Source organism: Lithobates pipiens, unplaced genomic scaffold (assembly GCF_037356315.1).
Source record: "Lithobates pipiens isolate NorthernLeopardFrog02 unplaced genomic scaffold, aLitPip1_a1.2 Scaffold_3, whole genome shotgun sequence".
Taxonomy (NCBI): domain Eukaryota; kingdom Metazoa; phylum Chordata; class Amphibia; order Anura; family Ranidae; genus Lithobates; species Lithobates pipiens.
In genome coordinates this window covers 225610254-225621600 of record NW_027507790.1, presented here as the reverse complement: position 1 = coordinate 225621600, position 11347 = coordinate 225610254, and the positions used below count along the sequence as shown (strand labels likewise).

General features: G+C 38.8%; 1 protein-coding gene across 1 annotated transcript in view; it reads right to left on the bottom strand.

Annotated features, from left to right (window-relative positions):
* Positions 1 to 2465: 2465 nt before the first annotated feature.
* Positions 2466 to 11347, bottom strand: part of GDNF (glial cell derived neurotrophic factor) — a 102903-nt gene continuing 94021 nt past the window's right edge. Inside the window, exon 3 of the mRNA XM_077462834.1 lies at positions 2466 to 9171. Coding sequence (XP_077318960.1) covers positions 8696 to 9171 — 476 coding nt within the window. The 3' untranslated portion in view covers positions 2466 to 8695. The remainder of the gene's footprint in view (positions 9172 to 11347) is intronic.

Below are 11347 nucleotides of genomic sequence, written 5' to 3'. Positions count from 1 at the left end.
CAATTGCTAGCATTGCTCCATAACGGTTTGCTTCTCCACCAATGTGGTAGATACCTTGCATCCATACAAAACTGAGAAGTGAATAAACCAGCCACTCAACTTCACTACTCTAACTCCCACCTTGTTGGCCAAACTCTACACACACTGTACTTCCCCTTCAGTCTACCATAAATGCTGCTGCCAAACTAACCCACCTCACTAATTCTTTAGTATCTGCTGCCCTTCTATGCCAATCCCTCCCCTGGCTCTTTGCTCCACCTAATCCCTCCTGCTTCCCCGTCACTGCCTCCCATGGTCAATTCTAGGATTGTTCCAGATAATTTCCCTTTCTTCAGAACTCCCTACCCAAATCTCACAAACAATTAACTACTCTCTCTGCCTGTAAGCAACCCCTGAAGACCCATTTCTTCTGGGAAATCTATCCTGCGTCAATCCAACCACTGAACTTTTACTATCTTCATCAACTCAATGCCTCACAGCTACTACCTTTTGTATCATTTGCCATTCCCTTTTAGATTTTCTTTCTTCTTGTTTCCTTTTATTTTTTACAGCAAACTACAAACTGTTGGTGCTATATAAATCCTGTATGATTATAGTAATAAAGCCAAAACTGTTTTGAAATTAAAAAGAGTAAGAAAGGGTTTCATCCCGTCAGGTCATTACTACTTATGTGTTGCAGCTAGGGAGAATTTCCTTCTCTATATATCCAGATGATCATCACTGGGAAAGAAATTGATGAGAAATCCAGAGTTTAAGTTGTCATCAGAACTAGACTAGGACTAGACGAGGGTGCACTTCCCTACGCACCAAAAGGCCACTTAACTAAAACGTAACCTTTAATTTAAGTAATAAAGGGGATGTAAATGACCATATCAGATATATTAGGTTCAGGTGATTTGGGTGATTTGATTTTGGGAGCACCTTCTGACTTTATTTTCATTTAGGTTCACATGATTTAATTTTTGTCCTGACACATTCTTTCCCCCCTTCCCTCCATTTTTTCTTTTTTGTGGGGTGAGATATGCATTGTGTCAATGCAGTCTTGATAAAGAGCAGGGGCGTAACTATAAGTGGTGCAGCAGTCACAACCACAACTGGGCCCTGTGATGCAGGGGGCCCATGCAGCCCCCTCTGCATATGGCCGGCAGCAGCATAGGCAGCTAGCACACACTATTACATACCCCCTCCATATCCCCCTGGGGACAGGGACCCCTTCTCACGTGGGGACGGGGACCCCCACCTCCCCTGACGACAGGGACCCCTTCTCACCTGGGGGCAGTAACTTCATCTGCCCTGGAGAAAAGGACCTCATCTCTTCTGGAGACGGGGACCCAATCCTGCCTAGGGACAGTCCCCCAATGGGGCACCTAAAAATGTAAAAAAATAAATAAATAAAAACTACTGAGACCAGTGGTGGAACTACAGGGCTCACAAAGGTCATACCTGTGACCATGGCCTGGAGTTCCACCACCGGACTCGGAGGGAAGGGCCCTGGCTGGGGTTCAGGGGGGCCCTTCATGGTTTCTTGCATCGGGGCCCTGAAGGTTCTAGTTACGCCACTGATAAAGAGAAAAGCTTTTTGTGGATATGGTGATATATGTGGCTCGTCTATTAGTAGTTGTTTGTGTCCACATGGATGAGTGTACCCGTATCGCATATCTGAGAGATAGATCATTTCATAGGGCAGAAGATAGCCCATATCTTTAGTAAAGACAGTATTTACTAGTATACCTTCTCCTTTTCTGTTCATCTCAGTTTTATATGTGGCTAATAGATGAGAGGAGAGACAGATATACCCCATCACTTGATACCACGTGGTGTTGGTGAGTATGCCTTTAATTTACAGATCCTCTAATACAGCCTGGAGGCTTTATATTGAAACTTTGTAGATGTTAATATTACCACATAGAGATGGAACGTTTATTCTTATATATAATGGCATTGACCTCATCCTATAGGTATATCTGATATGGTCATTTACATACTTTTCATGATTTAAAATAAAGGTTATGTTTTAGTTAAATGGCCTTTTAGTACGTAGGGAAGTGCACCCTCATTTAGTTCTAGTCTAATTTTGCCACAGTTAAGTGTTATCAATATCACAGGCTTTTGTATATATGTCATCAGAACTAGAAACGAGGGTGTTAAATGGTAATTCCCCTCACTTTATAAAGAATTCCTTCCACTTCCTGTTGCACCTCTGGTGTACAAAGTGAAGATAATTCACTCAATAAGACAAACTGCAAAAGATAAACCTTTAGCCTTTCCTTTGATGTGAAAGGTGCCTATTTTTCCAAATATCCCTCTATTAAGTGGGAGATCCAATCCCTAGTCCAAAAAAGATATTTGGCAAAAGAAAAGTGTGTTTTGCCAAATCACACTACTTTCTGATTACAATATCAGAATATCAGTTGCATTGCCTCTTACTCATATTATTGACAATATTGAAAAAAGAACACCAAAAGAATGATAGAAATGAGTTTTATTTCGTAAAAAGTTAAAAAATGAATATAGTACAAAAATAAAGTTTGTAGAGAACTTTGGTTGCATAACACAAAAGAACCAAGACAACAAAGGTATGTGAAATTTTAACATTCAGATAAGCAAATGGTTACAGCGTTATACCATTTTTGGAAGAAAACCATCACAAACTTTACCCTTTTTTCCAATAAAAGCTAGAATCAGAAATGCACAACCATCTGTCGGGCGTAAAAAAAAAAAAAAAAAAAAAGATAAAACTATTGGAATAAAGACTGGTTAAATGTTCATAAAAATACTGAAAATATTGCAATTTCTGTGTCAGTTTTGTAAATTTTTTGTCAATTTTTATATATTTGTTTTTAACAGTTTTGTAATTTGTGACTCCTAAGAAACTTTATATCTTCTGTATGTTTAGGTTATTTCTAAATCGCACTGTTAAAAACAATTAACATAACAGATGCAGTAAAACCATAATTATGCAATTCCATCTTTAAACTACAAAAAGTTGTATTGGTAGCTTTGTATGACTGATGAGAGTTCTGGAAAGGGTTCAGTGGAGCAGTTCATGTACTGTTAGCTGGAGGTGTATAGCGCTCATTGGATAGAGTCACATTCTTCTGTGTCTACACTGGGTGACTAAGTGAACCACTGCATGGGAGGTCATTCAAAGTTTTGTATTGTCTTCTGCTGCTGCTCAAGGTGAGAAGTTCCATGACATGCCTGGACAGACCCTGTTTAAAGACCACTCACTAATCATAAATACGGGTTCCATTACAAGCATCAATTAATATGTAAAGTTTTAGAATAGATAATATAGTATACAGTATGTAAAGGGAATGTATAGTGTTTTTCATGCTTAATTTAAAAAAATCAGGTAAAATATGAAATGGTAAGCTGGTGGTAAACATCAATAGCTTTCTCAAACTTATTTTACATCTCTGCTGTTAAATTAAACTAGGGAACAAAAAAGGTCAGGCTACAAAACAGCTAAATGACTCAATGATCACACCTACCCTCTCTTCCAGTAGAGACAGGACCTTCTGGCTAAGCCAGCTACAAACAAGCTACCTACAAGCGTGCAGGCAGTGCTAGACTTTCTATCTAGGTGTTTATGTGTAAAGATTATATATGGAATTAAAACAAATTATAGAAAGCTGACAATTTTTAAACTGGCAAACAAACAAAAAAAAGGGCAAAAAGCAAACTTCCCCTTTTAAATATTGTATAGCTGGAACTGATATTTTCCAACACAAGTGACACCCTGGCCAGTAATTCTAGAGAAAAGCTACTAACAGTCACTTTGGTGCCTCATGATGCCTACAATGGCAGCTATCAGCCAAAAGATGTCCATCAAAGTTGACCAAATGTCAAAAATCTCACTTTTGGTTTTCGTTGAACTGTCTAGCTTAAGCCAAGGTAACTTTTACAGTTTGAAGAATGTAACCCTTGTGTAAATTTAAAACTTACATTAAAACCCACAGTTGATAGGCAGTGCACACATGTCCAAATACAAGGCCAAAACTTTTTAGAACCACATTAATTACACATATTTGTGTAAAGGGAACTAGTAAAAAACAGGATCTGGGTCATATCTACGTACTTAACTAAAAATATTCTATACCAAATTCCAATTTCTTTTTTTTTACTTCTAAGCTCTCCCTTGGATCAATGATTCAAAATCCTATAACAAAAATAAAAATGGAACTCTTTGGAACTTTCGTTTTTACACCTCTTAGGGATGGCAGCAGAGCAGAGGAGGAAAAAGTTATTTATTGACTGCTGATGGTAGAATTGAAACAAAAACGTTGAATGCAAACCAGTCAAATCGGAGATTAGTAAATGCTTTCAAATAGGAAAAATTTTGTCAAATATTAAAAACAGAAAAATGAAATAATGTTGCTGCAAAACATCTATATAGCTAGGAAATTCTAGGGAAAAAGTTTTGTAACATTTCATACTTCTCAGTACCAAAACAGATGTTTGATGCAAGTCCATAAAAGGCTGTAATCCAAAGTGGTAGTAGCATCATGCAAGTGAAAAACAATGTTTAATTTCATTGGGTAAACTTTTCTCACTGAAATGAACAGTTGATTGTCCTATTCCATTAACACAACTGGAACAGAGAGAACTATCAATGATAACATGTATTTCAATGAATAGAAATGCTTTTTCAAGTCAAAGAATGAAAATGCTTTACATTTGTTAATGTTTAAACTGTTTTTCCCTGATCACCCTCAGCCTCAGCCTCATTATGATTAAAAAAGACCATACCAAACTCCTTTTCGAACTGAAATAATCAGAATAACCCCACAAGCCAAAGAACTGCCATGTGGTACATATTTGTTTGTTAACGTGATATTGTTTTAAACTCTACCCAGTGCACTCAAAATGCATTCTTTATTGATGACCATTACTGATGTTTTGACATTGACTATTGCATCTTTTTTAAATATGAAGGATGCCATTGCTGAGTTCCTAGTTGCCTTTTGCGGACCCTTTTGCCATCATTCTTTGTTTCACTGATCTGGAACAAGCATGTCATATCACATAAGCTAGAATACAATCAGAGCTCAATGCATGCTTGTCCTGGGTTAGTGACTCAAAATAGTGAAGAAAGAGGACCTGCACGACAGCCAAGCAGTTTTAATTCACAGAATAAAAAAAATCAGCAAGGGCACTCTACACATTTCTCTGATGCATCCTTCCATGTTAACATTCATAAGCTGGTAATTGTAAATACAATTCCAAATATTGAACAGAGAAAACTGCAGCTTTAGCTGAGTTGGGTAACAAATTGGCTGGTGCCAGTCCTTTGGTTGACTTTATACTTCTACCTGGTTTCTACCTCTTACAATTGACTAGTAAAATTATTTAGTATGAAGCAGCTTTTTCAAAAAATCAACCATGTAATCTAGTTTGCCACCAACCACCTTTATGTGTCACCTGTAAAAAAAGGGTAAAGTATGTGATTCCATAATTTGTTTGCATCTGTCTCATGTGGCCCTTGAGAGCATGCTTCACTTTGGCACCATCAAAGAAGAGAAAATGCAATAAATAGGAAAAAAAAACAGGAAACATTCATAACTGGACTGTAATAAATAGCAATAACTTAATTCTCAATAAATATCTTATATATTCATGTATTTGTGAGGATGCATGGCATCAAGTAGTCCGTTTGGCCTCGTGGACCAATTACTAATGTACTGTCAAAGAAAAATAAAAAAGACAAATCTTCTGTAAACCCAAAATTAAAATCTATATAACCTGTGTTGAGTGGTTGATACAAAAAAGTTGGAAAACAGCCCTCAAAGAACAGGCAGACCATAAATATGGACAGCCCTTCTAGACCATAAGTGGGTTCATTAGATCTACTTTTTTTATTAATTTACCTGCTCAGCTACAAGGCAAATCTAAAGGCTAATTCCACCCATAATGATTTTATTTTCATTGGAGCCTGCAAAGCATTTCTTCTTCAATTAGTCGATTGTGGGTGAAATGCTCAGGCTTCTGCAGACTATTTTACCAGCCGCAGATCCTTGATAAGGTACAGACCACCATTTATGGGCCTGGAAGAAGTATCAATGGACTACAAGAGTGGCGACATCACCACACTTGTGCTCAATCAGAAATACAGGTCCCTTTGCAGATGAAGAACCCCAGGATTCTTTAAGAGGTATGGGGTTTGGAGGTGGGTCACTGCAATCTGACTATGTTGAGTGTTATGCCCTTAAAATGGGTGCAACATGAAACATGTTCTGAACGGTGGACCCGCTTTTAAGGCTGCCTTTATTGGCCTCTCTTGGCTAATTGGCTGTCTTGATTATCCAGCGAGGTTAACTAAAGGTGTAAAATTGTTCTTTCAACAAAATGAATGTGGTGGAACTATGTTCCCTTTAAATACCCAATTATATGCAAGGGAAATAAAAAGAAAGATAAAAAAAGATTTTTGCTGTGAAACGACAGGATGAAAGTTCACCCTATTAGCTAAGCTAAGTGAACATTCACTTTGCAAAGTGAAAATTCTCTTCTTGATTAGTTAATCAACCCCAATTAAATTAGTACAGTTGCTAACCCATAACAAATAGCCAGATCGGTGATTAAAAAAAATTGTAGTGAATAATCAGCAAACAAAAATTAAGGAGGTCAACAATAGCAGATTTTCCCTCCATTAGTGTTCTAGAGACAACCCAAAATGTATGCTTTTCTTTTACTTTCACTTTTGATTATAACAATAAACAGGTGGATGGAGAGGGCGAATCTCCTTAATGGGGGCAAAGAAAGCATTAGGAACAGGAGCTGTTCTAATACCTCCCCACTATATTCAAGACTAACATTTTTGCTTTTAGTTATATTTTAAGTTGTGGAAGAGTTTTGAGCTACTTCTCAAGATTTTCCGAGACTCTACGTGACAATTGATGGAGTTTATTCTTTGTTTGAAAGTCTAGTATGCTAAGGGTGTCAATCTTTTATGGGATGTTTACTTGAATATAGTAAAGTCAGAACCAACCACTTGGCTCTCATTTTTAAGATTTAAGCAAGCATTGGAATGCTTAATCTCCACATCTACAGAAGAGAATAAGGTGGGTATCTATTAGGTTTTTCTAAAAATCTATGAAATGTGTACAGTTGAAATTAGATATTTCCTTTTTAAATAGAACTTTGCCTTGGGCATAATATTCACCCTAATGCTTTGTCTCCTAAAACAGGTCCAAGTTATCCCCTGACAACTGTGGCATGGTGTAGCATACTCAAAATGCCTTTTCTAATTTTAGTATTACGTCTTAAGCTGGACATAGATGGATCAAAATTTAGATGGTTCAGCAGGGACCAGATGAATTACAATCCAGGTATAGCCATACCCATTGAACGGGAATGTTAGAGAATTTCTCTATTAAAGGAGTCCCACTGTCAAAATATGTCTCAGTGGGGAGGATTCCTCTATCCTCTTGCTTGTGTGAACAGAGGAAGTCTATTTTTTTTCAATCTGCCCGCTGGTGATCTATGGCCACCTTCAAAGTATACTGATGACTTAGCTAAAGCAGCCAGTGACAAAACAGTACTTCTGTCAACAGCACCATAGGGACTGTCATCAAGAGTCAACATGAACCTACTTTAAAAGATAACTTAGTTGGAAGAGGAAATCTATAGCTGATAGGGCAAAAACCATTAAAGTTTTGCTTTCTAGGGCAAATATAAACAGATCCAACAATAAAAGATTGGGTCCATCATCCTCTAATCCTCTGCATGAACGTCTGGGCCCAAGTGGCTTCCAAGACCTTCATCGACCCGTGCCAGTCTCATAAAAGATTATTAGGAAATCTATTACAGAAAGCATGCTAAAGGCATTGTGGGTCAACTTTATCAGGAATTTCAAATGGCAAATTACAGGATTGAGAGACCAGCGGCAATTTATGTGCTAAACACCTCAGTACTCGAATGATTTTCTCTAGGTAAAATACCTTGCCTTTGCCTTTTAATCAGTAGCGCTTGGGGGCTGTGGAAACTTACACACTAGCCTAACCAAATCTAATAAATTTCATTGGCTCCTCTGGGCTACAGAATACCCTTAAACTCTAAATTAATTATTAAAAAGCTTTAAATCTATGCACCCCCTGCCTGCTGGTCTGGGGTTAAAGACAAATTAACTCTTGGCTATAAACTGGAGGTTTTTTATGGTTTAAAGTTATAGTATTTGAAGAACTGTACTACCTAAAGTTATGTTATAAGGATGTCAATGGATTTAAAGTGAACTGAATTAACATATACTATAATAGCAAATATTTTAATTCAACCCCAAAATACAGAGCTAATAGATTATGTAATACACTTGTTTGTTGTACAAAAAAACATACAGGAAAAAACCTGACATGCACGATGTATAAATGCCTGTGTTTAAAAGCTGGTTATTGACCTTTTCAGTCAACACTGCTGGTGAGTCATATATATAATGGTGAAAACACAATCCTCCTACTGGAGCGCATGACTGGGCGCCACAGTTGCCATTTTTTTCCCCAGAGCCATTTCTAACTCTCACACTTGCAGGACAAATCCCTCAGCGGGTCGCCAGGATGGCACCATGCCCAGCTTTCCTTGGTCCTCTTCTCCATCCTTAACCTCAGGATACTGTGAAGGGAATCTTGATCCCTGATCCCTTCCTTTGTGTTACATCAGGAATGCGACACACACTGCCAAGCGGCCCTCCACAAAATGAAAATCAAACACATCCACATTTCTTGGCGGAATGTTGTCTCAAGGTGTGGTAAACTAAATTGTCATCCAAGAAGGAGACATCATCATCGAATGCAATTGGCCTGCAACATGCTTGCTTTACCTTATCATTAACCAACTTTTTCTTGATAGTCAAATTTTTAAGAATTTGGTCATAAGTTGTCTCTGGGTTACTGCAGGAGCCGCTGCAGTATCGAAATTTTAGTTCTTCCTTGGCTTCATAGCCCAAACCCAAGTCTGTCACATTCAGGTGTATTTCCCGCAGGACGCAGCCTTTGTTTTTACGCTTTTTATCTTTGCCTGCTTTTTTACTGGAACTTTGAGTCTCTGCTGCAACGTGTCTCCCTCTGTCTCGCCGGGAGAGTGTTTGCTTGTTGGATGACCTTCGAAGTCTTTTTATGGTGTCTTGAATGAACTCCAACACGTCGTCAACCTGATCTGGATAGTCATCAGGTATTTCAGCTGCAAAAAAAAAAATCCAAAAACAGCAGATTAGAATATCATGCCAGAAAAGCAAAATAAAATACTGACAACTAATGCATTAAACTGAAGCTACAGAGCAAAGCAACAGGTGCAATTCAATAGAAGCCCCATTAGCAACACATTATTACCTTCCTTCTCCTGCTACTCTGTTCAACCACAAAGAGCAAGAACAATGCTTTTGGGTTATAGGGGAGCTGGTGACTCACCCCCTTCCTACCATATTACAGTTGCTTAGCTCTTTGTAACCTCAGGTTCCAACTTGTTAGTTACACAGGGTTTACTCTTTGCTCCATGTGCCAAAACTGGAGTGTTGGAGGGGTGAAGGGAAGGAAAGTACATAGAGATAATTATTTTGCTCTGCACGGGCTAAGCACAAAATTACTATGAGTGAAAAAGACTACAGTGTTCTGTGATACCAGATTTCTTCATCAAGCCTTCATGTTGCTTGCCAATAGTCATGGCAAATTTTCCACTTTGAGCGATTCCCTGTAAAATATATTCTGATTAAACTGAAACCTGAAGGTTTGTCAGTTTTGGGTACATTGTAGTTGATTTACTAAAACTGGCGAGTGTAAAAACTGGTGAAGCTCTGCATTGAAACCAATCAGCATCAAGGTTTTATTGTTAAAGCATAATTGAACAAGCTGAAGTTAGAAGCAGATTGGCTACCATGCACAGATGCACCAAATTTTGCACTCTCCAGTTTTAGTAAATCAACCCCAATGTGTTCTAGGTGCTTGTGCCATTGTTTCAGCTCAGCTTTGTTTAGAATATGAAGAGAACTGATTTGATGATGCCTAAAATGATATGTAGAAACCCAAGTCAATAAGCCAGGTAGTCTCATCCACAACTGATTATTCATCAAAGCCTAATATTCCAGCCAACCTCGAAAAAAAACCTTTGGCAGATTTGTGCTTTCAGTCTGTCAAATCTACATATTGGGAGTTAGTTAAAAGGCATCTGTCATAAGTGATTAGACTTTTTTTCATAAGTAAACACTATTCCACAGGTATGTAAATGTTGTATCTTATGACCTTCATGGAAGTACCAATGTAAACCTGCATCATAGAATCATGCAGACTCCTCAACATGCAAGAAATGTTGTGACATTTCACAAGTGTGCCTGGGCCACAATTGTGTTTATCCCCTTTCCTTTGCCTTGCTGCATGATGATCGGAACAAAAAGTTCCCCAGTATATAGTGAAAATGGAATAATAAGACCTACACGATGCTTCAAGGAGGAAACTAGAGCACCCAGAGGAAAACCATACAAGCATAGGCAGGACATGACAAAGAGAACTCATGACACGTGGGCTGCAAGTTAACAGGGCTAACTTAACCACCTTACTAACCAAAAGTGTTGCATTGTAATGTTTTGTTGTCAGAGAACAAAACTTAAGTGCAGCAGAGCAGGTAATTTAAAGAGGAAGTAAACCCTTTCAGACCACTTTGACCTACAGGTAAGCCTAGATTAAGGCTTACCTGTAGGTCCAAGCAATATCTCCTAAACCTATATGGTTTAGGAGATATTTGCCCGAAAATGGGCACCGCTGTCTACGGCGCATGCGCCGTAGACAGCGGCGCGCAGGCGCACTAAATGCGGCAAGTCCAAGAATGGATTTGCCTAATTTGTCGACTCCTGTGCGCATGCGCGGGAGTGACGTCATCGCGGCTTCGCCGAATGGCAGCGGCGGAGCTGCGAGACGAGACTCCCATGCGCATGCGTGGGAGTGACGTCATCGCGGCTTCGCCGCTGTCATTCGTCGGAGCTGCAAGACACCACCAGCAAGATGGATGCGGTGGACTACAGGGGACAGCGGCGACTTCGCTGGCTCCTGTGTCAGGTAAGTGACACATAATGAGCTACTATGCGATGCATAGTAGTCCATTATGCTTTACCTTTGCAGGGAAAAAAAAGAGGAAGTAAACCCATCAGGGTTTACTTCCTCTTTAAATCATATACACCAACCATATGCAACAAGTTTAGAGTTGACATCAAATCACTCAGCATGCAGCCCAGAAATCTATTTGTTTTAATGCAATATATGACGACATTACTGGCAAATGTTCTGCACTTGACAAAAGCGATGTAATGGAGACCACATGAGTACCATATGTTTGATGACTGATCCACATTGTGACTTATGGCTGTGTT